General features: G+C 49.8%; 11 protein-coding genes across 11 annotated transcripts; 5 read left to right on the top strand and 6 right to left on the bottom strand.

The window, feature by feature from the left end:
* Positions 1–197: 197 nt before the first annotated feature.
* rgd1 (putative Rho GTPase activator (Rgd1)) lies at positions 198–3,232 on the top strand (the record flags this gene model as incomplete). Its single annotated transcript, XM_032089592.1, has 9 exons — positions 198–347; positions 416–469; positions 530–1,136; positions 1,196–1,404; positions 1,457–1,997; positions 2,055–2,198; positions 2,256–2,350; positions 2,407–2,477; positions 2,541–3,232. 9 exons carry the CDS (start codon positions 198–200, stop codon positions 2,650–2,652), a joined length of 1,983 nt encoding a protein of 660 aa, XP_031941199.1. The 3' UTR covers positions 2,653–3,232.
* On the bottom strand, positions 2,599–4,666 carry BDV37DRAFT_125835 (uncharacterized protein). Its single transcript, XM_032078649.1, has 3 exons — positions 4,050–4,666; positions 3,820–3,927; positions 2,599–3,754 (listed from the first exon to the last, which is right to left on the bottom strand). The coding sequence occupies exons 1-3, from the start codon at positions 4,391–4,393 to the stop codon at positions 3,259–3,261; spliced, it is 948 nt and encodes a 315-aa protein (XP_031941198.1). The 5' UTR covers positions 4,394–4,666; the 3' UTR covers positions 2,599–3,258.
* BDV37DRAFT_283357 (N-glycosylation protein-domain-containing protein) lies at positions 4,488–6,043 on the top strand (the record flags this gene model as incomplete). Its single annotated transcript, XM_032087271.1, has 5 exons — positions 4,488–4,566; positions 4,743–5,344; positions 5,462–5,517; positions 5,582–5,729; positions 5,792–6,043. The coding sequence occupies 5 exons, from the start codon at positions 4,488–4,490 to the stop codon at positions 6,041–6,043; spliced, it is 1,137 nt and encodes a 378-aa protein (XP_031941197.1).
* Positions 6,044–6,742: 699 nt separating this feature from the next.
* On the bottom strand, positions 6,743–8,884 carry BDV37DRAFT_271794 (SUI1 family translation initiation factor; the record flags this gene model as incomplete). The annotated part of the gene is made up of 9 exons (XM_032084771.1): positions 6,743–6,891; positions 6,955–7,047; positions 7,157–7,231; positions 8,232–8,252; positions 8,314–8,411; positions 8,540–8,556; positions 8,618–8,649; positions 8,712–8,762; positions 8,848–8,884. 9 exons carry the CDS (start codon positions 8,882–8,884, stop codon positions 6,743–6,745), a joined length of 573 nt encoding a protein of 190 aa, XP_031941196.1.
* A 2,001-nt stretch (positions 8,885–10,885) lies between these two features.
* On the top strand, positions 10,886–16,760 carry BDV37DRAFT_294228 (mediator of RNA polymerase II transcription subunit 12; the record flags this gene model as incomplete). Its single annotated transcript, XM_032089591.1, has 7 exons — positions 10,886–12,232; positions 12,300–12,897; positions 12,948–13,152; positions 13,201–15,048; positions 15,102–15,390; positions 15,443–15,696; positions 15,780–16,760. The coding sequence occupies exons 1-7, from the start codon at positions 11,623–11,625 to the stop codon at positions 16,758–16,760; spliced, it is 4,785 nt and encodes a 1,594-aa protein (XP_031941195.1). The 5' UTR covers positions 10,886–11,622.
* A 450-nt stretch (positions 16,761–17,210) lies between these two features.
* On the bottom strand, positions 17,211–17,809 carry BDV37DRAFT_248955 (uncharacterized protein). Its single transcript, XM_032082027.1, has one exon. The coding sequence runs from the start codon at positions 17,525–17,527 to the stop codon at positions 17,336–17,338; it is 192 nt and encodes a 63-aa protein (XP_031941194.1). The 5' UTR covers positions 17,528–17,809; the 3' UTR covers positions 17,211–17,335.
* BDV37DRAFT_248954 (uncharacterized protein) lies at positions 17,211–18,859 on the bottom strand. The gene is made up of 5 exons (XM_032082026.1): positions 18,282–18,859; positions 18,055–18,232; positions 17,893–17,991; positions 17,788–17,840; positions 17,211–17,728 (listed from the first exon to the last, which is right to left on the bottom strand). Exons 1-5 carry the CDS (start codon positions 18,646–18,648, stop codon positions 17,547–17,549), a joined length of 879 nt encoding a protein of 292 aa, XP_031941193.1. The 5' UTR covers positions 18,649–18,859; the 3' UTR covers positions 17,211–17,546.
* A 1-nt stretch (position 18,860) lies between these two features.
* On the top strand, positions 18,861–20,810 carry BDV37DRAFT_125117 (uncharacterized protein). Its single transcript, XM_032078646.1, has 5 exons — positions 18,861–19,080; positions 19,142–19,373; positions 19,460–19,889; positions 19,942–20,490; positions 20,545–20,810. The coding sequence occupies exons 1-5, from the start codon at positions 18,985–18,987 to the stop codon at positions 20,642–20,644; spliced, it is 1,407 nt and encodes a 468-aa protein (XP_031941192.1). The 5' UTR covers positions 18,861–18,984; the 3' UTR covers positions 20,645–20,810.
* Positions 20,811–20,824: 14 nt separating this feature from the next.
* Positions 20,825–21,875, bottom strand: BDV37DRAFT_283352 (cytochrome oxidase assembly protein SHY1; the record flags this gene model as incomplete). Its single annotated transcript, XM_032087270.1, has 3 exons — positions 20,825–20,991; positions 21,044–21,556; positions 21,629–21,875. 3 exons carry the CDS (start codon positions 21,873–21,875, stop codon positions 20,825–20,827), a joined length of 927 nt encoding a protein of 308 aa, XP_031941191.1.
* Positions 21,876–21,944: 69 nt separating this feature from the next.
* BDV37DRAFT_125094 (UBX domain protein) lies at positions 21,945–23,841 on the top strand. Its single transcript, XM_032078645.1, has 5 exons — positions 21,945–22,188; positions 22,288–22,340; positions 22,411–22,529; positions 22,591–23,665; positions 23,732–23,841. The coding sequence occupies exons 1-5, from the start codon at positions 22,110–22,112 to the stop codon at positions 23,765–23,767; spliced, it is 1,362 nt and encodes a 453-aa protein (XP_031941190.1). The 5' UTR covers positions 21,945–22,109; the 3' UTR covers positions 23,768–23,841.
* A 368-nt stretch (positions 23,842–24,209) lies between these two features.
* BDV37DRAFT_125082 (uncharacterized protein) lies at positions 24,210–25,114 on the bottom strand. The gene is made up of 3 exons (XM_032078644.1): positions 24,796–25,114; positions 24,394–24,646; positions 24,210–24,331 (listed from the first exon to the last, which is right to left on the bottom strand). Exons 1-3 carry the CDS (start codon positions 25,032–25,034, stop codon positions 24,299–24,301), a joined length of 525 nt encoding a protein of 174 aa, XP_031941189.1. The 5' UTR covers positions 25,035–25,114; the 3' UTR covers positions 24,210–24,298.
* Positions 25,115–25,379: the final 265 nt, after the last annotated feature.

Genomic DNA, 25,379 nt, shown 5'->3' with positions numbered 1-25,379 from the left:
TATATTCTGCCTCCACCCCCCACCGCCCAACCATTACTCCGTATGCTTCCAAGCTGCTTTACCAACACCAACTTACGTTATCCATTGAAACTATCATTAGGCTTCCGCGATCTACAAAACCAACTTCAGTTCTCTCTTTTTACTTCCGGTACACTGGCCGTTTCCTCTATCGTTCGCTACCCGTATTATTATTCTCTATGGCAGACGTCAGTCTCCACGATGGCCCTGCGCCTTCTGCGCCGTCCCCGCGAGATGCCGATGCGCCACGAGCAAGTGCTGATTCCGCCGGCCACTCGGCGATCTCAGATGAGCTTAAGGCTCGTATGGACAAAGTTGTTTACTCAGATGTAAATAATCGTCCATTAAGTTCAATCATTGAAAGGCTAGGTTACTGATTGGAACTTGTATCACATAGATCGGTATCACCACCCTCCTGACCCGGTTGAAACAAAGCGTCGCCTCGGCTAGGGTTCGTCCACGGATCGGTGACCCCTTAATGTTGCCATCGTGCTGACCACAGAAAATCCAGGATTTCTCAACATTCCTTAAGAAGCGATCTTCTCTGGAAGAGGAGCATGCTCAAGGCTTGCGAAAATTGTCCCGCTCTCTCCTCGATGCCTCCGTCCGCACCGATAACCGTCAAGGTACCTATGGCCAGAGCCATAATGACCTGAGTCGATTTCATGACCGCATGGCGGATCATGGACTGCAGTTCGCGGTGTCCCTGCAGCAGATGGCTGATAATCTTCACGAGTTAGCGTCAAATATTGAGCGAGGTCGCAAGCAGTGGAAACAAACCGGCCTGAGTGCGGAAAAGAGAGTGCTGGAGGCAGAGGCAGCAGCGGAGAAAGCGAAGGCCAAATACGAATCGCTTGCGGAGCAATACGATCGGGTAAAGACAGGAGATAAGCAGGGTGGAAAGTTTGGTCTAAAGGGTCCAAAGTCGGCCGCTCAGCATGAGGAAGAGCTGTTCCGCAAGGTCCAAAATGCAGACTCGGATTATGCGTCCAAAGTACAAGCGGCCCAAGCGGCCCGGCAGGAGTTGGTTTCCACCCACCGACCTCAAGCTGTGCACAACATCCAGCAATTGATCTCGGAATGTGACTCTGGCCTTACGTTGCAGATGCAGAAATTCGGTACGCTTATACCTTTTCGGTATCCATGACGCCACGGTTTCATTACTGACTGTGCTTAGCAACTTTTAACGAGAAACTTCTACTGGGTCAGGGATTATCTATCAGTCCCCTGAAAGATAGTGCGGGGAATGCTGCCACCGCACCGAAGAGTCTCTATGAAGTTATCCATCAGATTGATAATGACAAAGACTACCGCGATTATGTGCTAAGCCATCAGAATAATCCCGGGGCGGTAACTTCAGAACAGATTAAGTATGAACGCCATCCGGTAAGTTCCATAAGCCCCAGCTTTCTCTCTATCTATTAACCCCTGCCATCAGACGCTTGGAGGTACTACTGGGCCTGTTGTCCCAGCCTCTCAGACTAGTACACAAAACAAACGCAATTCGTCAATGTTGCTTCAGTCATATTCCCAGCAACATCTTCCGGCTCAGTCTTCGCAACAGTCTCCCGCACCAGCACCACCAGCTGCAGCTCCCGTTCCAAACACTCCGCAGTCGTCTTACCCGCACAATCCAGACTCTTACCCATCCTCAACATTCCAGCCGCCTTATCCAGTGAGCGAAGGTCCCGCTGTGCCGGAAAAGCAGCCCTTAAATCCGCCATCCCTGGCAGCGGCACCGACCCCGTTGCCACCAGCTGGAGGAACTGGAGGCAACTTCCAGCAGCACCTTCCCCCGTTGAAACCAGTCTTTGGGGTTTCTTTGGAAGATTTGTATTTGAGAGATGGAACCGCCGTTCCAATGATTGTGTACCAATGCTTCCAAGCCATTGAACTTTTTGGCCTGGATATGGAGGGCATTTATCGACTTTCCGGAAGTGCGAATCATATCAATCAGATGAAACAACTTTTCGATAATGGTGGGCCAGCCCTTGTCTCATAGATGTAGAGATCTTGCTCTAACATTTCGTCATCAGATTCAGCGCAGGTCGATTTCACAACCCCGGAAAACTTTTATCATGACGTAAACAGTGTTGCTGGGTTACTCAAGCAGTTCTTTAGAGATTTGCCTGACCCTCTGTTCACATCGCAGTCTTATGCTGACTTCATCAACGCAGCCCGTAAGCTGTTAACTCCTAGATTCAGGACCTTCTTTATCGTACTGACATCTGCTTCAGGCATTGACGATGATGTTCAGCGTCGAGACTCACTTCATGCGCTTGTAAATAATCTTCCCGACGCACACTACGCCACACTGAGAGCCTTGACCCTGGTATGTTCTCAGTCCCATGCTCTGTACAGTCCAAAGTCTAATCTGCTTGATTTTAGCATCTCCATAAGGTGCAAGAACATTACACCCAAAACCGTATGAACGCAGGAAACATTGCCATCTGTTTCGGGTAAGTCAACGTATTCACCCTGTCAGGGGCCGTACAAAAGTTAACCATATATTTTGCTATTAGACCTACTCTTATGGGTGCCAATTCCGGCGGCAATGTCGCCGACGCTGGTTGGCAAGTCCGGGTTATAGAGACGGTTCTTTTGAACACTTTCCAGATCTTCGATGATGATTAGTTGCGCCTCGAGAACAAAAGGCCATGGCCATCTTTCTTCGTTTGCCTTGCCTTGCAAGCCAACCTCCTTTTTCTAACGTATGTATATAGTGATATTTGGACCGGTGAAATATCCTGATGAGATATCATTACTTGCCTATAATGTAATTCTAGTGGATTTAGCGCAATCAAGTCGTCTTCAGTTCGGTTTTGATCATGTCACGTTCTTTCTATGATTGAATTGACGAAGCCTGTTGGATAATTACAAGTTGGAAAATGACAGCAAAAACCGGATATAGTACAAATGATGAAGTGTGGCAATGCGAAGTCCTTCGAGAGCCCGCTGAATACATGGTGAGAATGCAAAAACCCGGGAACATGGGGTAGTTTTAAGACACGGGTAGAATCGAAATTGGCTGTCAGAGGCACAGCATGATCCTGTAAGGGGGAAAGATGAAGTGAGATGACATTCTCAACGAAAAGCCAGGGCACTTTTTGTACGTCGTGACGAGGCAATGACATGCCTCTCGCTCATTCTGGAGATGAGTGCCAGGAGTCTGGGCTCTACCTCTTAGCCATTAGGGGCTCGTTATACAGCTATTGGCGTGATTTCTGCGTATGATGGGGCTTATTTCTTTCCTTGAAACTGTTCCTTCATGGCTTCCATACGCTCTGCAAACGTCAGTCCGGAGACGAACATGGGGTTGGCGAGGTCTTCCACAGTGGTAGGCGTAGCGTGGCCCCAAATGCGCCAGTCCTCGTCCTCGCCATACCACCGAAGCTTCTGGAGAACAATGTATTCGGTGCAGTCTTGTTGCTTGGGCGGAGCGGTAGACTCGACGGAGACTTCAGACTTGCCCGTCTTGACCACCTTGGACTTCCCAGTAGACTGTCTGCTTGTGATACGCACCACGACCTGTCGCACTCCAGAATCGGGGATCTCGGGGATTTGAGTAGCACGGTCCGACAACACACGGATTCCGGTGAGAAGAGTTGCTGGAGTGCGGTTGTATTTGTCAAGAGACCAGCTGACTTTCTCATCCCTGGGGCGGTTGGCGATACGGGAGGAAAGGTTGTTGGCAAGGCCGGTGCAGCAGACCTTGCGCAGGGTACTGATGTCTCCCCTGTGTGACGGATGGCATGATCAGGATCTCACCAGCCCGCGGCATGTGGATTGGGTAGAACTTACTTAGCGAACGCAGAGTACATGCGCTGGTGGAGCTCACGAGCAGCCTGCCGACGCTCCTTCAGACGGAGCGGTAACCCAGAATTAAACCATTTGCAATAAGCGACAAGACTGTCCGCCAGTTAGTTTCTTGCACCCATCCTAGTAGATCACTTCCGCGCATCGCGGTGCTCCGCGTTTTCGGTTATCGTAAAAGACGAGAATACAACGAACAGTGAAAGGCAACGGCATACCCCAAGAAATTCTGGAATCCCGATTTCAACCAAAGCCACTCCAATTGCAGACGCTCCCGCGGTTGTTGAAAGATCGAAGGCATATCCCTCCAGAGCGGGCGAACGTATGTGCCTGGCAGCAACCCAATATCCTGAGGCAATTCAGACCTTGACAGACCCATCCCCCTCGTCGCCATACTTGGTTGAGCTGGTTGTTTGATGGAAATGTTTTCGGGAATCCCCCGCATGGCACTGCGATGGGACGACTGCGAAAGAAACCGGCATTGACAGGAGTACAGTTGGAAAACGGCGTTATTGGAGCGGACGGCCGTAAAGACGGGCCCCTTTGACAGCGAGGACGCCATTGTGAAGTAAGGCCACGAGAACCTCGAGCAGAACGAATTGAGAGTCGAGTCAAAGAGAACCAATGATCAAGACCGCAAAAGAAATCCCGACGGGATGACTCACGTGATATCAACTCCGCCCGTCATTTCTCAGAACGTTCGGCCAGCCGTGCTCTCTCTGATTCGCACGCTAGGTCATGGCGTCGACTTTATCGGCAGCTTCCTAAAGGACGGATCTATCGCTGGCATATGAAGTCGTCTCGTCGCTGACTGTGCGCTGTGCTGTGCTGCTCGGAATCCGACTTGTTGTCAACAACCCGTCATCTTCGCCGATAGAAACCGACCTTGTTTACGGGATAGTCCTCGATAGGATTGACTCCTATCACTTCCAGTCTTTGCTTTCTCGCCAGTTTCTCAATCCTTCTGCGCAACGGCCGCATATGCCGTATCATAAGGCTGGCTCCTCCTCGTGATGCTCCCCCGCCCTTCTCTCCCCACGCCCGATACCCCCCTGAAGCTGCTCGTTTGAGTACTCTCGACCCGGACTTGCGCTCGCAACTCTTAGCCTCAATCTCGAACTTCCCGGCGGACGCCTACGAAAAAGACGTGGCTTCCCCAGCCGCTGCTGCTGCTATCGTCCCGTCGTCCCACGAATCCTCTACACCCCAGATCCCCAACAGCAATGATTCCGGTCACGCAACGGTTCCCTCCGCTTTGCATCCGCGAGTGGCTGTCATATTGGGAGTAGACCGGAAATGGTACCTCCCTCTCCTGATCTGTCGGGCACTGAGCACGGTGCCCGCAGCATGGTGGGGGCTCCGGTGTGCCTTCACCTTCCTGGCTGAATTGCTCCACATACAGGCGGGAATGGGGCATGAGGGGTGGACGGCGGCGATTGTCGATAGTATCAATCAAGAGTGGGATGTTGAAAGAAGATTCAGGGTGACTGAGGTGGCCCTGGCGATTATGTGGGTATGTATGAGCCTCTCTGACGGGAGGTCTACGGGGATAGCGATCCCATGAAAATCCCAACGTCCACGCATAAGACCATCTTGACGAAACAGTGAACTAACAGAAAGCCTACCCTAGTGCTGTGCATCTGCTTATCTTTCGTATTTCTTTGCCGATTGTATGATGTCTCGATGGTGAGTTTGTGTCTCAGCCCCTCTAAATCTATATCCCAGTCTGAGACTGACATTCATTCTACAGGCTTTTGAATTATACCCCACCGGCTGTTGTTATTCGTCTCCTTACTACCAACGGATTGATTGCTTATATATCTTCATGGGTCCTCTACCTTTCGGGTGCATCTTCAGATCCGCGCCTTCTCCTTCCGGCCTGGATATCCATCACAACTGTAAGTCTGCCACTCACTCCGCTGCAATGAGGAATGACTGACATGTTGCTTACCCCATGGAGACTCTCACGTTCCTTTACCATGCCACCCAAAACCACGCCATGATTAAGCGCGAAACGGCGGCTGCTCTACTAGTTGTTTCCATTGCGAGTTTTGTGAGCATGTCCTCACTTCTGCTTCAGTTACATCTAACCCGAGAAAACGAACCGGAGGTCCCTGTCTTTGTTATCACTCGGAAATTATGGGACTGGGCTGTTACGATATTCCTTCGCATGCGTGTGGCGGATGATCGAGTTGGGGCGCGCGAGTTGTGATTGATGCTCCTTGGGAAACGGGTTACTATGTGAAATACTGCGCAAGCAATGAAGAGCCTTGGCCTAGTTTTCTGATCTGTTACTCGCGAAAACCATTACATATATTCCTATTGGTAACCAAAAGATCCACTGCAGATTGCAAATCGCATTGCATACATCCTATTCTGAAAATGACTGTTGTGAGGACAAGTTCAGAAACAACATGTGGAAGACGTAGAACGCAAGTGCAAACGAGAGATTGGCCTTCGCACCCCAGGCAACCCTCCATAACATCCATCTGACGAGAGACCTTCCGACACGTATTTCCTCCAAGCCGAGTAACGACAGGGATGAGGTAAGAAACAGAAGAACATCTATGCATATATTGGGTATCTACCAACGCCTCGTTCCGTCATAATCCCATTCCGAGTATAGCAGTCGAGCCCACAAAGGACCCACTCCCATCAATCGCGTGTCGCAATTGGTAGGGATCAAATTAGACAGTGCATAATAACGACAGAGGTCCCAGGTCCAGTACGCCGGGCACAGAGGGTTGAAGGTAAAAGACAAGAAGCTTAACCGAACCACCTAGATGCTGCAATTGCGTAGGGTGCAATGCAGAGTTAAGACGAAGGATAGGCGATACATGCCTTCTATCCAACCACTCCGAGGGCAAAGTAGACTGGGAAGAAGGGATCGGAACGGGGCGCGGCGTCTCCTTTAGAAACCGTGGACCTTGATAGTCTTGGCATCCAGCTCGAGACCCTCCTTCTTGTCGGTCAAGAACTCCTGAACATCTTTACGCTGATCACCTTGCAGCTGAATCACCTCGCCCATCTCACTATCAGCGACGATGGTGCCATTGCAGGCTGTACATCTGTTAGTAGGGGAAGTCCTTGCGATTATACGGTAGCGGCGCAGTAGGAACTTACCGAACTTCTTCTTGATCACCTTTAAGATCTTCTTCTGGTCAAACTTCTTAGGAAGACCCTGAACGGTAGTCAAGGTTTTTCGACCATTGCGCTCTGGTAAGGAGCGATATCAGTAACAAGTTCCAAGGGCAGGTAGAGCGATTCAACTGATAAAAGGGAATAGAAAATCCAGAAGATAGAGAGGAGAGTATGGAGGACATACGCTGAATCCGTATATGGATATAATTTTGAGACTGCTTGGTCTCGCCGGTGTCTTCGTCAGCTTCGGCGAAGGGGTCTGTTTGGGGCACGTGTCAGCCTCAGGCTCCTAAGCAGGATTACCCCGCCAAAAAATGCCATGCGGCACTGATCTGTAGAGAAAGACGATCTGCAAACGATCAAGGCCAGATCCGTGATACAAAACATCGGATAGACCTGCTATAGCGACGACTTTGCTCGTCCAAGGCGATCACCACCTTAAGGGGGAGTCATAGCGGGCATAGGGGAGGTGGCAAAATGGGCTTACCGAAGGTCTTGAGGTTTTCGATGGACATAAACTCGGCCTTTTCTCGAAACGGGCCCTTAAAAGCGGTTGTAGTATGAAAGCGAGGGGTAAGAGTAAAAACTCTGTAACTTGTAGCGATCGCGAGCGTTCGTAGGAGAGCTGAAGGGTGACTGGGAAGGTGTTGTTGAGGAGAAGACAAGTGAGGAAGAAGAAAGAGCCTTTTGAGGGGCGCGACCCGACTTAGCGTCTCTGTGGGGGAAGGCGGTGAATCAGTGACTAAGCCCCTGGCCGCTCATCTGCGTCTCTTCATCCAGCTGATCGGCCAGATGATCTACTATTACCTGTATTCTTGTATGGTTTTCCTATATATCACAGTATTATCTCATTAAGATCTAATCTCACAGTATATGAAAAACCAGCATGACTCAGAAACAGAAGCAAAATATCAAGACTTGTATTAGAGTAACTATTGATACATTGCCACGTGATCACGATGTACTACAGTGGCAAATCGATGACCGCATGGACATGGAAGTTTGGGTATCATCCTGAACTTCAAAACCGTCCTACCCCCTTTCTTCTTAGGTAATAAATATATGGGGCGGTATAGGATCGCAATTCAATTTTATCGCAAAGGCCACACAGTCGATATTATTCATGGGGAAGGGGTAGCAGTAGCAGCACCTGCTGGGGCCGCCGGCGGAGGCATGAATATAGGGAAATATGTCTGTACCATATGAGTAAGTACCAGACCCGATCACTAGGCAAGGCAGATAGTTAGGGAACTTGAGACGTACAACAATCAATGCCATCACTATATGCATCAGAAGTTAGTATCTATCTTGCCCTTTATTAGAGGGGGGTGGGAGACAAACATGACATGAAAACGGACATATACGCGGGAGTAGATGCCGTCCTTTTCTGATCGGGTGTTTCGCCGAGCCAGTTCTGAAGCGAAAATACGAATGAGACCCTGAAAGCCAGTTAGACATCTATACGGCTGATAGTAAGAAAAAGCAACCTACCACCCGATCATCCTGGATATCAAAGGATTGTCAGACAGATGACCCTATTAATGTGAACAGATGTAGTCTATCTCACCTGTTACGGGTAAACATCTACGAAATCTGTCAGCATCCCTGGAGCGCGCAACCATGAGAAATCCGGATGTCAACCTACCGCGGCCATGGGCAAGGTGCTGGTCATTGCGCCTGGACCAGAGCGTTAATAAGGCATTCCTCCCCAATTGATCCATGTAGCAGATTTAATATACCAGACATATCGGCATCATCCTTGTTGGCGGGCGGGTCGACATAGGGGATGGCTAGTGTCAGAAAACAGCAATTAGTGACTGCGTTTTCACCGTCATGAATGAGACAAGAAGGGAATGGGTGGTGAAATTAACGTACCGAGGTCCAACCTGCGCATGTCCTTTTTCGAAGCCATCTTCTCACAGGAAATAACTGGTGCTATTGTACAGCTTGTTATTACGACGCTGGGAGAAGACGGACTTGCCAGCCAAGCGGTCGTTGGCGCCAAGACTAAAGCGGTGGTCGATCGATTGGTCACTCGGCTTTATCTTCTTTCTTTATCTCCCGTCACAATGAACCATCACACATTTATATGTATGTAGTATGTATGTACCTAGATAATGCACACCGACAAGAAGAAAAAAAAAATTTTGAGAGGGGTTTGGTTTCCATGCTCTCGGACTCATAGAGCTGCCTTATCTTTCACTCTAACATATATCGGGTACAAGAATACAATAAACAAAACGAAAATCGAAAAAAGGAAAGAAAATCGACCTCTAAAGTCCAAAGTGAAGTCATCCTGCCTCAAGTATAGGGAACAGCTGAAACAGAGAATGGCTCGAACAACCTATTTCGAAAAGCAAACATCTTTCAACCGGGCTGGTAGTTGACATATGCAAAGCACTCCTTGGTCTCAGCTAGCCATGTTCCATTCCAATTGGATCCAATACCGGTGTGCTTGCGTATACATCCAATAGCGCATCAACTAGGCACGGATCCATGGTAGCCTGACGTGATTGCAACATACTTGCTTGACGTGCTAAAATTCTACGTCTTTATTCAGCTACAGCGTGTAAGTGTTTGTCTACTACGAGTAATTAGTGTGTACTCGTGCGACGATCCGGTGAGCACTGCAGTCAGGGATGTTCTGTAATATTGGCATAGGCAGTGGCTGAGAACGGGTGGCCTATGGCATTCAGGCATCGGCAATGGAAAGATAGAACATTGATAGGGTCAACTACATCCTTTAAGCTTTGCCAGACAGGGCTCTGATAGTACTAGTGTAAGAGAAAAAGAAAAAGGAACCATACCATTATAAACATATAACGAGGGGGGAAATGAAAATAAAAATAAAATAAAATAAAAGACAAAATGCAATACGCACAATGAAACCAACCTTGACATATCACAGTGGAAATGCGGGGATAATGAGGGTGAATCAGACAACCATATCATGCCACATTGGGGGATTGTCATGCGGAGGAAGAGGAGAAGGAGGAATTACAAGTAGTGTCTGATGGCTCATCCAGAGCGAGTGGCGGAATTCGGTAGGAATGGATCGGCGGCGGCCTCTCACCACCAGAAGGTGAAACTGAGAGAGGGGAATTGGGTTTCTCGTAGTAGTGTTGGGAGACAGAATCCATGGGATGTCATTCGTTTGATGCGCAGGCTGTCTGACCAACTGTCCATGGGCCAGTCGATATTGCGAATGAAGATGCAAATCATTGGTATCACTGCAGGTTATACGGGTGGACCGTACAGGTGACTACAGATAAGTACTAGTATATGTATATGTACACTATGTGCAGTCTCGCAGAGAAAGGGGATGACGAACGGGGAGAACGATGAAGTATCTCCAATGTCCCAGACTTCAATAAATTCCCAAGAGGCAAAGAAAGTTTTGTCAATGCCATCATTCTCGGAATTAGTTACTCAACATTGTTCCATAAGATATCTCCGATTTTCGAGAATGGGGCAATATGGGACCCATCATCTGATTGCCAAGAGACCCATCGATTTGCCGGAGAATCCGAGGACGACCCTTTTTTAGTTGGGTAATAGTATCGTCTCCAGTGATTCATTAGTGCCGTTCATGTATGCTCCTCTTCCCTTATTACCCTGTGCGTGTAATTTTTCTTTTTCTCCCCCTAAAAAATCAGCAGGGAACCCACCCCGGGTGGATAATGGATATATAATATAGCAATAATGCGGGTAAAATCTGATGCAGCTTCATGGGGATGTCACCGGTATGAAAAGGAATACATACAGTACCGAACGAATCATTGAGGAATCGTACACCTGCCAGGTGACCTTGTCATCATTCCTTAAGGGTCTGGCTCCAGACTATTAAACACTATATCACCCATCAAGGGAATGAAATTAGAAACAGACAAAGAAACAGCGATAGAGCGATCACAATTCGATTTGCATGAATCGCTCTTTAGACTCCTAATAAGGTTAAAAAGTATGGACAATCAGCTTTCAAGCTTAAGACGCATTCGGCATCTGGTATTACGCCAGTACTGGATCCATGTTTATCTCACCCACACTGTGTCAATCCCGCGTTAATTACCCGTCATCCGGTACACTGCAGTCCACCCCTCTCCCTACCGTAGGACTACTACGACGGGTACTAGTAGTCAGTACCAGACGGTCCCATAACTCCGGGCGGTCCCATTGTATGTATGTAGTACGCCCATCCATACGTACGGATGATACCCAAAAAAGACGGACTGCCAGTTGGTCCTTCCTTACGTTATCTGAAGATCTTCCCTATCGTTCGCCGTACTCGGCTTTTCCCCCAATTCCCTCACCCTTCTCCTTCTCTGTGTTCTTCTTTCTTTTCATTCTTCAATCAATTTCCCGTCTCGACCTTTCGTTCGCGTGCCTCGCTGCCCTCTGTGCAGACTTTCCCGCCCATACTTGATCCGCACCGATTATTTCCCGACCTTTAAACACTCTATCCGCTCACCTTGCATTCCCCGACATCCTTCCGGTGACCGATTGGCAGGAGGCATATAAACGGAGCTGGGATATATCGGTTCTTTTAGAGAGTCTCCAACGACCGTTTGCGCGTGTTCAGTCCGCTTGATCGGCCTTGTTCTGCTGTTCCAATGACCAATCTTCGGCGCGGTGATACACCATGAAGCTGAGATGATACCTCATTCTTCTGCCGGCGTCCAATCGTGGGGTCATCCCCTGCGCGCCGTCAACAGCGGCTCTGGACATGTTGATGCTTCTCAATCCGTGGGACCGTCCGACCCTCAGTTCGAGAAGCTAACAACACCTGTACCGCAGCCGCAACCCAGACAGCCGGCAGTCATCGACCTTACAACGAGTGGTGGTGATGCGCAAGAGGTGGAACCGCCGCCAAAAAGACTTCGGCTGGATTTACCTGCGGCACCCTCTGCCCGAGATGCGAGTCCTGCGCCGGGGAGCGGTGGAGAGCTGAGAAGCACCCCAGGAACGGGTGGCTCAAAGCCTCCCTCACTTTCTTGGCGCAATCGGCCGGTATGGTCCTTCCAGACTATGCTGTCCGAGGTGCCGGGGAGCAATGTGATGAATGAGGAAGATGCGACAGCGGTCGCGCAGGGAGGGAAGCCAGCATCGCCACCGTCGTTGCCGGTTTTGCCTTGGAAGTATGTTCCGGAGTCGCTCGGAGCCAATCCCACAATGTCACGAGCTAGTTCACCCGTGAAGGAGGTGCAGACGATCCCCTATCGTATCGAGACTCCTTCAGTTGCACCGGTCCTCAAAGGAGAAAGTAAGTTATTCCCTCCAGACGCCTATACAAATCAATGGACACCTTTGACCGGTAACCACAACGTTAGAGGTTGCGGATTTCTCTCCATGGACTGGGAACCACCCGGAAGATGTTCTAAACGAACAAACGGCAAAGCAGGGACACTACGACCGTACTCAGGTGTCTCAGAACGAGTCAAACACCGCACGACCCTCCTTATATGCACAGTTGAAGCACCGCTCCGGTCTGCAGATGCTCTCTTCCGTTTTTGCCGCGGCTCTGGAAAAGAGACAAAACCATAGCTTGGTGACTGCGCCGTCGACCTTTAAGCCACCTCCGCGAGTAACCCTAACGGATAATAAACGCGAGGCCTGGCTCCGTGACCTAGCTAACCCGTCTGTTCCTCTGCGCAAGTTGAGCCGAACGATTCCTCATGGTATCCGGGGAAAGGCACTCCTGGACCAATGCTTAAACAAAGGTATCCCCGTTAGCCGTGCTGTGTGGCTTGCAAAGTGTGTCGGTGCAAACGAGATTCGTGCCTTCAAGAGGAAAGGAACGAGTGGCACATTAGCGCTGGGCTTGGAAGCAAAATGGGTCCGTGACTGGACAGCAACTGTTCAGCAGTTCTTAGAAGGAGTGTTAGGTGCCTGCGGCTCTGCGCAATGGAAAATGAAGATGACATATGCGTATGTATTTAGCCTGGTATTCGTGTAATTCGATTGCTAACAGTTCCTAGGGTGAGCTTAACTGCTCGCTTGTTCTTTGAGCGCCTGCTTGACCACGACCAGTACCTTGGATGGTTCTTGTCCTCGCTAGAAGCCGCGCCGGTTAATACTGTTCCCGTTTGGCTGCTGATGCTTGGTATCTATTGGGATAATATCATGCGATATCGGAAGCGTGGGCGGCGGTTAGCCGAATTGCTGCTTGAGAAGTTGCGTCAGGTACGTGCGCTGGCATTGATGGTTAATATCCTATTAATGAGACAGCAGGTCACCCAGCCAGAAAAGGTTGGTCCATTACAGCCCCTCGTAGATCGATTATCTCTGTATGTCAGGAGGCTTGTTCTCGAGCATACCTCATCTGTGGTTCTTCCAGGCTCATGGGAAAGGCACAAGGAGCTTGTATCTTCCTGCTTAAACCTCAAGGACAATGTCCATAAAACGATTTACCAGAACGTCTGCGAGCGCAATTCGCGGTTGCAGCTACCCAAGAACCACCAAGGGACAGCTGAACGGTCGCCACAACAGCGTGTCATTCAGTTATTCGACTCCATCCGCTCCGCGCATGATATTTCTTCCGCCTCGGCTGCATGCCTGAAAACGCTAGAGAATAAAGCTGTTCTCATTTCCAAACTCCTCGAGTGGACAGCTACACCGTTCCGTTATGGTCTCTGCCGTGTATATACTGGCGTCCGTCTTCTGCGCAAGTGGAAGATGTCTGGGATCGACGTTGATTCATTTATCCTTTCGTTCCTCGCTGATGTTCGAGTGACTAGCGCACTAAACATGGAAAACATCTACCATATTATTTCGGAGCTAGTCAGATCTCAGACATTCTCTGTAGGTAGGTATCTGCAATGGCTGATGGCGAAAGGTGTCACAAATACGTCTCAGCCGGTATCGAGTGACCTCTGCCTCCTAAAGCAACTGCCGGTCAATCGCCTCCCAGAGCATGTGCGGAATCTTCGCAATACGCTCCTTTACCGTGCTGGAATCCCGGCGATGGAGGAGGACTCTGCCATTGCAGAGCTCAAGGTATCAATTGCTCAACGACTGCCCAATATCTTCGGCGCTGAGATGGGGAGTGCAATGTCCATCGAGCCATCACAGGCCAATCCTACTTGGGCTGTCAAATCTGAAATCGGACAGTGGCTCCGCCGTGGAGTTGCTGGGCATTGCCGCGACTCACCTAGGTACGCTTCTCGGCTCTCTAGGAGTACTGCCCCGGCTAACAACTATAGGAAACTCTCTGTGGTCTCTGTGACGGTGGACCCAGGCGTATCCGCCCTTACTCCCGACGAATTCTACAGTGTCAGGGAGATCTTAGAGACTTTCGGTGATCTCTCGATGCTAGCAGACATACTAAAACAAGCTACTCGCTGTGATGACGATGTTGTCCTGGCTTCCGTTGCCGATACGGTCAATTGCCATTTTGACTGCTTCTGTGTAATTGGCGCTACGGCTGATCTTTTTAGGGGCCTCGTTGAGTCGTATGCTCGTCTCAAACGCCTAGGCAATGCAAGTTTAGACCTGTTGTTTTCACTCATCGAGTTAGGACTCCGAATACCCAGTGAATTCAACACCGTTGCTCTCTTGCGTCAGGACCTTACTCGCTTAGAGAGCAAGTCAGCTTTAGCAGCGCCGTCCCCGCTTTCGGATAGTATTCCCTTAGCACTCAGTGATGTTGATCCTTCATTTCAAGCAAAGTTAAACCAGCTTCTCTCGTCTGGGGGTGGCATGGACGAGTCCACGATGGATACGGTGTTCTATTCGCTTATACATATACTAGAAGGTAGCGGCAGTCCTGCCAAACTGTCGGCAAATGAAACTGCTAGGTATCTGGCTTATCTGCGGCCGTTCCAACCAAAGCATTTCGATGCTATGCTGATTCGTTGGATATGTGGGCTTTTGAAGTCCTCTACCCCGTCAATGTCTCGAATCCTCCCTCCTCTCATCGGAGTTGGCTGCGTCACCATACATGCTTTTGTGTTTTTGGTGAAAAAGCTTTTGCAGTCGGAAAAGGTGGCTGCTGTAATTCCCAACCTGACTGGATTGCGGGTGGAACTGCTTCAGCTTATTGTTCCTCTACTATCAGGGAAAAGTAAATATGCTGATTTGGTACGTCAACTACCATATTTTCCTCGAACGCAGCACTAAACTTGTTTGTTCAGGTCACATATCGTTTTCATGTTGCACAACAAGAGTTTTTCGTGAAGCACCCTCAGGAGACCCTCGATATAATTTGCGATGCAGTTGCGTTGGTTGACTCGGGGGCTGGACTCGATTCAAGACAGCCCAACATCGCAGGCTCTGCAATAGAGTTACTCGATATCCTTCTTACACAGAATCCTGAAGTTACAGTCCAATACTGTCTGCAAGGCTTTATTGGAAAACATTCTACGTCAACAACCGTCCTGCAAAGGGCTCTGGATAACCTGTTGGGCTTTGACTCGCTCACTGGTTAGTAAAGCGAATCCCGACAGTTGCTCATATTGCTAACCATACCTCCAAGGTCCACCTGCTATGTCCGAAGCAGAGAAGGTTGTCCGCATGACTGACGACTTCTCCCTTCCTTTTTGCCAGTTGAAACTCCAAATGCTTTTCAACGCAGAATCTGGCCGTAATGTGGGTAATGGTATTGTTGACGTGATGTTCAAGGCTGCTGTGGAAGATACACGCTCAAAAGGATCGAATTGGGTTGGTTTCGTGGGTCTCATGAGCCAAGATGTAATAAGACAGGTACGAAAGGACCATTGTCACTACAACGTTTTCCTCCTAAGTTAACTTTCTTCTTTTAGATCCGGGAGCGAGCTGAAAGAGCTCTCTTTTCTATCCCACTATTCGAAGAGCATCTTGAAGCCCATGGACCCTCGGACACAGCCAAGTCCCTGGAGACAGCAAAGCTGTACCTGACAATAATTGAGAAGCTTGCTTACAGTGTGCCTGAAGCTGGTGTACAGTCGGTGGCTCCCGTTCTCATCGAGAAGATGGATCTACTTCTCCACAGGCTTGTTACCATGCAAACCAATTTCAATAATGTCACCGCGAATAGACACAGCGCGGCTACGACTCAAATTCTTCAGTCTCGCTCAAACTTCGAGAAGGCTCTCGCTTTCTGGTTCTCTGCCTTTCTGCGGATGATTGTGATTCATCGTTCTGCGTTCACTATGCCATCTCCAGCGCCCAAGCCCAACGGCCTGCAGGAACAGTCGCGTTTGCTGATCTCGATTCTTTGCATATCTCTTGCACGCCTTCCAGACAGCGTCATACGTCTTTTCCCGGTGACTGACTATTTCCCTCACCCAATACCGTCCCAGGGCTACCGTGCTTGTCCCGGAATTCTGCTTCAGACTCATGCATTAGACGTCGCAGCCTCACTGATCGACACGTTCCCAGATGAGGCTCGGCAACATTGCGCCCGTTTCCTCAAAGAAAAGTGTCCACCCTTCCTTCAGTATCAAAATGATTCGAGATTTATCTACCTTCTCGGTCCCATGAGCGATGCAGCAGCACCGAATAGCCTGCAGGCTGCTTCTCTTCCATCACCTGCCGCCGGTGGTTCTACTCCAACACCAACACCGTCGGGCGCCCTGCCGGGCGCTCCATCTAACCCACAAACCCCTGCCGTGACTCCTGCAGGCTCCTCCGCTAGTCTTTCAGAAGGCATTAATTGCGTTGCCAGCCATCTTCGTCTCCAATATCGGGGTCGTGTTATGGGACCTTACCCGGTACGTCCTTGGGAGCTCCTTGAAGATGCCGCACCTATTGTAGGGGTGAATGATACCGCTGTGAGCCTCAAATATTTCGATGCCAGGCGAGTTCGGGCTTAGATTCTCTCTACCGCCTACGTCTCTGGTCTATAGCCATCCTCTTATATCCCCGTACATAATTTCCTTTCTTCTGGTTCCTGTGTTGTTTCTGTTCACCGCTTGATACCATCTCCCTCTGCATATAACTTTGCCTCGCTGACCTTGCAACACGATCGTACCATTTGGCTCAAGCACACATCCAGTTCTGTCATGTTCCGTTACTAGGGTCTATTTGCATGTGTGATATCTTTTTCTTTTGCTTTGTTTCTTTCTTATCTATTCCAAGCATTGTGACTATGCTTTATGGCGATATATCTGGCAGCAACATGCGCTTGTTACAAGCCCTCATTTTATACCATGAGATTTGTATATAGAGAAGGTCTGGCGTATATTGGGTGGGCGGGTCATAGCATATGGGTTCGCATATTTAGCATATAGTCTGAACAATAGCATCATCTTATGAATACAAGGATCACAAAGACCAACGAACCTGGAGCTGGTGTAGAACAAAAGTTGATTGCAATCCGAACGAGTAATTTGGTAGACGGAGACAGCTGACTTGCCTATATTTGCAGTTCATGAGATTGATCATAGGCTTAAACTGACCGCTCAAGATAAACAAAAATGGTTGAAACTAAACAGTTCATATTTGTCCAAGTATAAAAGAAAAGAGTCATACGATGCAAATATACCAATGGGCAAAAGGATGCATGTAGGGTATCACTACCCGGAATAAGAACAGACAACAAAAAGATCGAACACCCAGCCTTGATTAACGCCAACCACATTATACATCATTGGATGAAGCTAAAAGACGAGGATCTGGATCCGCTTCTCCTCCGCCCCATACCGTTCACGAAACTCGGGCCGCGTGAGCAACTTCAAAAGTGGAAGATGGGTTTCTTTCATGTCGAAGATACCACGCTGTTTCTGATCAACATAGGATCCGTCAATCACGATACGCTGTAGTTCGCCAAGTTTGAGGGAGCCTATAGAAGTCAGCTCAGGTCCAGCCTACTTTAAACACTCAAATGTGAGGTAACCATACCAGCATCGATCAGGTCGGAGATACGAGCGGGTGTTCCGCCTCCAATGGCAATGCTTGAGGAAAGTCAGTTGAAGTACAAGGGAATTAAACGGGTGCAAAACATACCGTGATCGCTCCAGAAACTTCTTGGCTTCTTCCAGCTTGATATGCTTTGCAAACAGCTTACCAATTGGAGATTCCTTGGTTTGGAATGTACGGAGGGCTCTGCAACAAGATGGTCAGCACGGATCCATTCGGTAGATAGAGCGCTCATTGGCTGTAACCCACCTCACTGCATCAGCTGCTCGGAGTCCAGATGGAGAGACAACCAGGGTGTGCGGTGTGCCTTTCTCCTCTGACGGCCTCGAGAGATCAGATCCTTTAGGGCTGAAAGCCTTCAAAAAAGCTGGTAGCTTCTCCAGTTGTCTGGCCGAGTCAAACGATGATGTGTCGAGGAATGATGATTCTTGGATCGTTAGCACTAAGAAGTGTCCTTGAGTTTGGCAATAACATACCCGGAACACTAAGATCACTCAATTCGACTGCAGTCAGCTCCTTATTGTGGCGCTTAGCCTTCTGCATGAAATGATCTGCCAACAGGCGGCCGTCCATCTTGCCAATAGCTTCATCACAACCGCCTTTGGTCTCGGTTTGCTTGGTGTCTCTCTGCTCCTTCTCCGATGCATCTTGCTGGGGCTTATCCTTCTTGTCTTTCCCGCCCTTCTTTGGCCTAGATTTGCCCTTCTTGCTTTTCTTGTTACTCGGACCGTCTGCATTGCCAGCAGCCGCCTCGGTCTGTTTCGAGGATTCCTCAGCTTGCCTCTTGCGCTTGTTGTTGATCTTGGCCGAGAGGCCGGATGGATTTGCCGTTTCTGCAGACATTGTGCCTTAGTATCTCTATATATTTCCAAAGAGTGAAAGGCACAAAACATTCAATGGTTAGAATTCGAGTATCATAGTAAGACTTCCAGATCCGCAGCAACTTTTTTTATGCTGAGTCAGCTGGCTTATCGATAAGCCACGGCCAATGATACTCCAACTCCATGTCATCGACAACGCGCCTCCCACCGAAGAACAACAAGCCCCTCTTGCGAATTTGGGACATGCGCCGTTGCCTAATCATCTTCAGACTCTCTCAATGACATGTCCAATCCTGTGCGACTATCTGTCATAATAATTTAGGAAGCAATTGTTTCATATAATCTCATAGCAATACAAATGTCGACGACCCCTAAACCGCGTGGCCGCCGGTCACCGCGAAAGTCCGACATCTCCGAATCCTTCACTCCTGTAGGAGATACCACACTTACGGGGGTGAGCACACTGGGTCCGATTGTAATTAAACTTGTATATACTAATCAGTGGACGGCTGCAGCTTCAGCGTCTTCCCATCCATACCAGATACCCCCTCACCCCCGGCCGGTTAGCAGCATCAGGAACGCCGTCGCGACGAACGCCACGCAACAGAGCTGCTGCAGCGCCATCAACGCCATATGGATTACGGGCGATGCAGCGCCGAGCGGCAAATACGCCCGCGCGTGATCGTAGGAAAAGTGGACGGATGCAGAGGGAAACGACATTTGATATTCTACGGAATCTCGGTAGAGGTATGTGAGCCAAATGAGCTCATATCATATGCGTGCGATTTGCGTGCTATGAGTGTATCAAAATGCATACTAAATCCACGTATTAGCTCTTGCGCCTGTGTCCCAGCCTATTCGTTCATCGCCGCAAGAAAAACCAGAACCAGAGCCGGAACCGGAGAAGGATGAGATCGAAGAGCTCGACAACGAACCGGAGATTGAACGCCCCCGATTGTCCTTGCCGTTAGAGGAAGAAGAGGAGCAGGAGGAGGCGAGTCCCGAGCCACGTCCACCCAGGCTCTCCTTGGCCTTTGAAGAAGAGGATATCACGGTCGAATACCCCCGACGGGCTACGAGCGAACACGATAGAGCAAGATTATCTATGATGAGTTTCGGTAACCCTCGGCTGAGTGAGAACTTTGGTGATGCGACCCGGTTGGAAAGCGACTCGGAGAATGGTGACGACACAGGTATCGAGCATGATGAAGACCGAGTGAATGAGGACGAAACTGTCATGAGTCAAGGTGCTTTTGATAGAGGGTGGGTGGTATTCTCCCGACGGATTGGACTATAATGGCTAATATAGATAAAGAGGAGAGACGGAAGACCTCGGGAGATTCAATTTTGACTTCAACTTCCCATCCCCGCCTCCACCTCCGGCCGATGACATGGACGGACCCCTCAACGATGATGAAGGGTTCGAGCTTCCACCCGTTGATCTGCCCCAGGACACAGCCCCAGTGTCTGACGACAGTGATGATGATGCTGCTGCCGCCGGAGCCGGTGAATTCGGCCTGGATCTCCACATGCCATCTCGCGTCTCTCTAAGCGAAAGCCCTGGTATCGTCGGAGGAGGATTGCGTGACGAAGACACTGTTATAGTGAAGGGAAAGCAAAAGAAGCTCTCCCGATACGGCATCCCTGTTCCCAACATGCCGTCAGGGGTGATTCGAAAGTTGGCTACGCGATTTGCGCCAGCGAGGGCTGGTTCTAAAGCTAAGATCAGCAAGTCCACCTTAGCTGCTATTGAACAAGCGTCATCATGGTATTTTGAGCAGGTCGCCGAAGATCTAGCGGCATATTCCAAACATGCGGGGCGGAAGACGATTGATGAGAGTGATGTTATTACTTTGATGAGACGGTGAGCTGGGACAAACCCTTCTACCTAAGCTATGCTGACTCGTCAACTTTCTAGACAACGCCATATTAACAACTCTACGAGTGTTTTCTCTCTGGCATCAAAGCATTTACCGAGGGAACTGCTGCAGGACATGAGATTGTCAATGCCTCCATGAATAATATACATGGTACGGATTCCGTAACAAACACACTGAACGCCACCAATAGTTGCAAACACGAAAGATGCCAAGGGATATCACCAATTTACATTTTGGCGAACACGACGAGTCGCCTCATTGGGCCTTTTACGTATGATCATCCACAACATGATTGATGTTGCGAAGCACAGCCCGTACCTACTTAAGGTCAGTCACAGTTTCCGCTAGTAGGATATTCGGACATTCATGGGAAACCTGCCATGTGAAGATGTACTGGCTGTGGTTGTTTCGCAAATTCACTTCGGCGCCGCGAGCGATAGGGATACCCTTGCCACTTCTGTTATACCATTCAACCATGTCCGCAACTAAAGAAGTTAGTATCGGTCATGTCAATCTTCGTGCTAGAGGCAGGCTCACTCATAGTCTCTTCAATCCATACCGGCTGGCTACCAGTAAGCTCAGCCATCTGTTCAACGTCAGGGAAGTAGAATTTTCCGTCCTCGGGCTTATTGTCCGGTGTAAACATGTTCTTCTTCCAAGGTTCCCGTAGCAAGCCTTCGACTGTGACCTCTCCCTGGGGGAGACCCTCGGGCCTGTCCTTCTGATCCTTCATTTTCTTCGAGATCCAGCCTCTGTTTATCAGGACAGTGCTTTCTCCCTCCCCTCTCTCCAGCGGCGTTACAACGATAAAACCATCCTCACCCTCGCGCATGCGAGGACCAACGAGCATCTCTTGGTCATGTTGGAGGCGTCCCGTAGTGTAGACCCGTCGATAATCAAATTCGGAAATGGCGTCTGGGTCGATCTGTGGAGGCAGCGGAAGAGGAGGTTTGACGAGTCGGTCTTCATATTTTGCGATCAGCTTGGTCTTCCAATCGAGACGTTGGATTTGCCAAGTGCCGAGCGCGAACGAGATGATAGGAATTAGAGCTGTAATGAGAATATATTTCATTAGTGTCCCACCAGCCTTTACCAGCAGCTATGTCTATGGTTGTATCATACCTAAGATGATCAAACCCGGTCCGTGTTTTCGCCCGGTACGAACAATTTGCGCAGGTTGATCCACAACTGACAGCCATCGCGGATCATCGGCCAGCTGCTTGTTATAGAACCGAATCTGTTGACGGCGACATCTGGCGCAAATCGAATCCAGCTTGAACGCCATCCGGGGACCCCGAATCGACGCGGCGATTGGCGGCTGCCATGAGGTTGCTGCAGTCCGTTGCAGGACCGAAAAGATCGACCGCATGGTCAATTCGGACGAGGGGCTTTACTTGCCCTTATCGCAGAGCCAATTGCTGTTTGAGTCTGGGCGGCGGAAAGCGTGTTAGAAAAAGAACGATTCAAGCGTTCGAACTGAGATCGAATTGAATCCCGAGGGGCTCGTGATCGGCAACGGCCTTCTTTTCCCCGACGGAGTTAAAGCTATCGCTTTACTTACGCTCCATACTTCATACATCGGTCTTAACAGCGCTAGGTTACAATGTTTTTCTCTGGAACCCTGCAGGAAGGTATCGCTTTAGCGGTCTCGCAAGCTAAAGCGGTAATATGCTTTGTTCGAGGTGTGTCCGCTGCGATTTCTCCAAACGCATACATCGATACATACATCAGATGAGCTCCACCGTTACCCACTTGCTAACCAGCTGGATGCATTTCAACAGATAATGATCAAACAAGTAACGTCTGGGAAGATGATTATTTCGCTGACAAGGATGTATGTATTTGCCTCAGCTCCCCTTCTAGTTTTCCTTCGTACGTGATCGCTAATCGCCGGTGGGACATAGTTCGCGCAACTACTCGAATCGAGATCTGTCCTGTTGCGCCTCACTAAGGATTCCCAGGAGGCTACATTCTTGACGTCCTTTTGTCCCGTAACGAAGTTTCCGGCTGTTGTGGTAATCAAGTATGTGTGAAGACCTTCCCAGGCCTTGGGGTTATTGGGTTTCTGATTGACGGTTGTGTAGGAATGGAATGCTGCGGGAATATCTTGTGCCGGATATCACGAAGGATGACTTTCATAGTCGGTTAAAGGCTGCTCTAGAGGACAGTAAACCGACTGATCAGCTCAGTCCGAACTCACCGGCTCAAGGTGCCCAGGGCCATACTACGAGTCCATCCGCCAGTTCTCATACCGCGCCCGCGACTGCACCGCAGCCTGAGCCCTCACCAGCTCCTGCCGCTGCTGTTCCAGCGCCAGCGCCCGCTCCAACTGAGCCGCAAGGAAGTGGATCACAAAGACAACAAGGTCAACAGGAATGTAATAGCCTACGTGCCGGCGGGAGGACGTATAGAGTTGAAACACCTAGCCAGACACAGAAATCTCAGCCGAAGAAGCAAGAAACGCCGAAATCGCAAGGAATAGGGAAGCCCAAGGATAGCACAAAAAAGCAGAAGGAGCCAGAAACAAAGGCTACGAACAACAGCGCATCCGTCAAAATCACCAACACGCCCGCGGAGGAGCGCAAACCACAAACACCAACACCGCCCAAACAATATCGGCTTCAAGTCCGTCTGTTCGATGGAAGTTCCATCCGGTCCAGCTTTTCACCTTCGCAAACCATCCGCGGAGATGTCCGTCCCTGGATTGACAGCCAGCCTGGCGATGAAAAACGCCCATATAATCTCAAACACATCCTTACTCCCCTGCCGAATCGGACGCTTACTATCGCCGAGGAAGAACAGACGCTCGCGGAGCTCGGCCTGGGCTCCACGGCGAATTTGGTCATGGTTCCAATCAATACATATGCGGAAGCCTATTCGGCCACTGGTTCCAGCTTACCAGCCCGGGCTGTATCGTCTGCATATGAACTTGTTTCCTCTGCGGTTGGCACCGCCACGGGTCTCGTAGGCTCCTTCTTCGGCTATGGTCAACCAGCTTCGACTCCGTCTGCGACCCCCCAAGCCAGCACATCCTCCCCGTCTCCGTCTAGCGATAGCGCATCCAGGCCACGGCCGCCTGCATCGAGAGGTCCTATCATCCGGACACTGAGAGACCAGCGCAATGAACAGAACGATAGCCAATTTTACAATGGAAACCAGGTACGTAATTAAAACAGCGCGGCTAGTCTAAAGTCATAACGTAGGTGGATCCACTGACTTGCATAGCTTAACTTCGAGCCTCGACAAGACCCCGGCAGGTAACCAGATCGGTAATAGGGACTAGTTAGTGTAAATTAAGCCTACGGTGTTTACGGTTCTTGCTTAATTGATGCTGTGGCCGGGTTCGTCTGTTGCTTTGACAGCTATAACGTTGCACGGGCTCTTTTAGTAATAATAGCAAGGGACGTGTCATCCTTCGCTATCAACTGTGAGGGACGAGTATGTAAACTGGACTAAAGCTGTGCTCGTTTTCTGCGCAATGCAGGCATCTTCAATACTTTCAGGACAGCCCAAACCATGGAAGAGTGGAATAGTTGTCTTTAGATATTCATCTGGCTCTATCTTTCGAGCAGATGGAAGTGAGTAAATATAAGGTAAAACAAAGAAAAAAGTCATCAGGTCAACCCCGACGGAAGTGGTATACAGTAGAGGAATATTACGCCGCTATGCAAACACAGTCCATATCCAATCCAATCATCGCACCGTTCCGATCAAGTCCGCAAACTGAACCGGTTCAAATCCAGAATTCCCGTCCTTAATATATTCCCCAGCGCGAAACATAATACATTAACTTTAGTAGGGCTTAGCAGCGGCCTGGCAAGCTTTCTGTAATACCAGTTAGCACCCGTGATAACCACCATATCTCGGCATTCAAAGGAGAAACATACAAGCTGGTCCAGGTACCATCCGCAAATGCTGATGTTGCCCTGGTTCTCGTCCATGCACTGGCGGAAGTTGCGAACGTCCGTCTCGCAGGCAGGGTTGCCATAGGAGCTGTTGGCGGTGTTGCTCTGCCACAGGCCAGTGTCCATGGGCTGGGCCTGGGCAGGAGCGGCCTGTTGGGCCTCGGCGGGGGCGCTGGAACCGCCGCTGAAGAAACCACCGATGGCGTGGCCGATGGAGGAGCCGACTGCGACACCACTAGTTGATGTTAGTCTTTTCTTTTCTTTGATGCCTTCATTCTCTTTGTGTGAAGGGAATGCTGTTTTGTGGTCTAGCCGGTTGTGTTGTGTTTTTACGATCCTCCGCCAGAGACGTTGTTCTTATAGAAAAGTCCGAGGGGAACTTACGCAGCGGTAGAGGCCATCTGGCCGAACAGACCAGGCCCGGCGCTCTGCTGGACAGGAGCAGCCTGGGGAGGAGGGTGAGGATAGGCCTGCTGGGGAGTCGACTGCGGGTGAGCAGCAGTCGAGTGAGGCTGGGACTGCTGGGCCGAGGGAGCAGCGGCGGGTCTGGCAGGAGCGGCGGTAGGCCTGGTGGGAGCGCTGCGCGCAGGGGTAGGAGCGGCACCACGGCGTTGACGAGGCATGTTGATTAGTGTAGATGTGGTTCTAGGAGTTGGAAAAACAAAAAGATGTTGATGAGTGGGGATAGAGAGCTGTTTGACGGCAAACGGACGGGTATATAAAAGAAGAGACTCGAACGTCGGCGGAGAAGTTGTCGAAAAGTCCGATCGCTATTTCCTCTCTCCCGATTGGCCCGACGATCGCAGGGGTCTCCGGGACGGCAAAAACCATGTGCGGTATTGGTATTACAAACAGTATTGCGGGTAGCGCCCTGTTCCTTCAGAGTGTACGAGTAACTGATGTACTGGCGATACCGCTGCTCTTCCCTCTTGCCTAAAGTCCGCCGGACTTTAGGGACCTATTTTTAC

Source organism: Aspergillus pseudonomiae (assembly GCF_009193645.1).
Source record: "Aspergillus pseudonomiae strain CBS 119388 unplaced genomic scaffold BDV37scaffold_35, whole genome shotgun sequence".
NCBI classification, from domain to species: Eukaryota; Fungi; Ascomycota; class Eurotiomycetes; order Eurotiales; family Aspergillaceae; genus Aspergillus; species Aspergillus pseudonomiae.
This window is presented reverse-complemented; position numbering and strand designations above follow the sequence as displayed.

Coding starts and splice junctions, on each gene's coding strand:
- BDV37DRAFT_125835 (XM_032078649.1), bottom strand. CDS start 4,393: ATGGCGTCCTCGCTGTCAAAGGGGCCCGTCTTTACGGCCGTCCGCTCC. Junction 3,928..4,049: donor GGATTCCAGAATTTCTTGGG/GTATGCCGTTGC, acceptor ACTGGCGGACAG/TCTTGTCGCTTATTGCAAAT. Junction 3,755..3,819: donor ATGTACTCTGCGTTCGCTAA/GTAAGTTCTACC, acceptor TCCGTCACACAG/GGGAGACATCAGTACCCTGC.
- BDV37DRAFT_248955 (XM_032082027.1), bottom strand. CDS start 17,527: ATGTGGTTGGCGTTAATCAAGGCTGGGTGTTCGATCTTTTTGTTGTCT.
- BDV37DRAFT_248954 (XM_032082026.1), bottom strand. CDS start 18,648: ATGTCTGCAGAAACGGCAAATCCATCCGGCCTCTCGGCCAAGATCAAC. Junction 17,992..18,054: donor CGAGCAGCTGATGCAGTGAG/GTGGGTTACAGC, acceptor ATCTTGTTGCAG/AGCCCTCCGTACATTCCAAA. Junction 17,729..17,787: donor CTCCGACCTGATCGATGCTG/GTATGGTTACCT, acceptor TGACTTCTATAG/GCTCCCTCAAACTTGGCGAA.
- BDV37DRAFT_125117 (XM_032078646.1), top strand. CDS start 18,985: ATGTCGACGACCCCTAAACCGCGTGGCCGCCGGTCACCGCGAAAGTCC. Junction 19,081..19,141: donor GAGATACCACACTTACGGGG/GTGAGCACACTG, acceptor GGACGGCTGCAG/CTTCAGCGTCTTCCCATCCA. Junction 20,491..20,544: donor GTTATTACTTTGATGAGACG/GTGAGCTGGGAC, acceptor TCAACTTTCTAG/ACAACGCCATATTAACAACT.
- BDV37DRAFT_125094 (XM_032078645.1), top strand. CDS start 22,110: ATGTTTTTCTCTGGAACCCTGCAGGAAGGTATCGCTTTAGCGGTCTCG. Junction 22,189..22,287: donor GGTAATATGCTTTGTTCGAG/GTGTGTCCGCTG, acceptor GCATTTCAACAG/ATAATGATCAAACAAGTAAC. Junction 22,341..22,410: donor ATTATTTCGCTGACAAGGAT/GTATGTATTTGC, acceptor GGTGGGACATAG/TTCGCGCAACTACTCGAATC.
- BDV37DRAFT_125082 (XM_032078644.1), bottom strand. CDS start 25,034: ATGCCTCGTCAACGCCGTGGTGCCGCTCCTACCCCTGCGCGCAGCGCT. Junction 24,647..24,795: donor CAGATGGCCTCTACCGCTGC/GTAAGTTCCCCT, acceptor AACATCAACTAG/TGGTGTCGCAGTCGGCTCCT. Junction 24,332..24,393: donor GATGGTACCTGGACCAGCTT/GTATGTTTCTCC, acceptor CTGGTATTACAG/AAAGCTTGCCAGGCCGCTGC.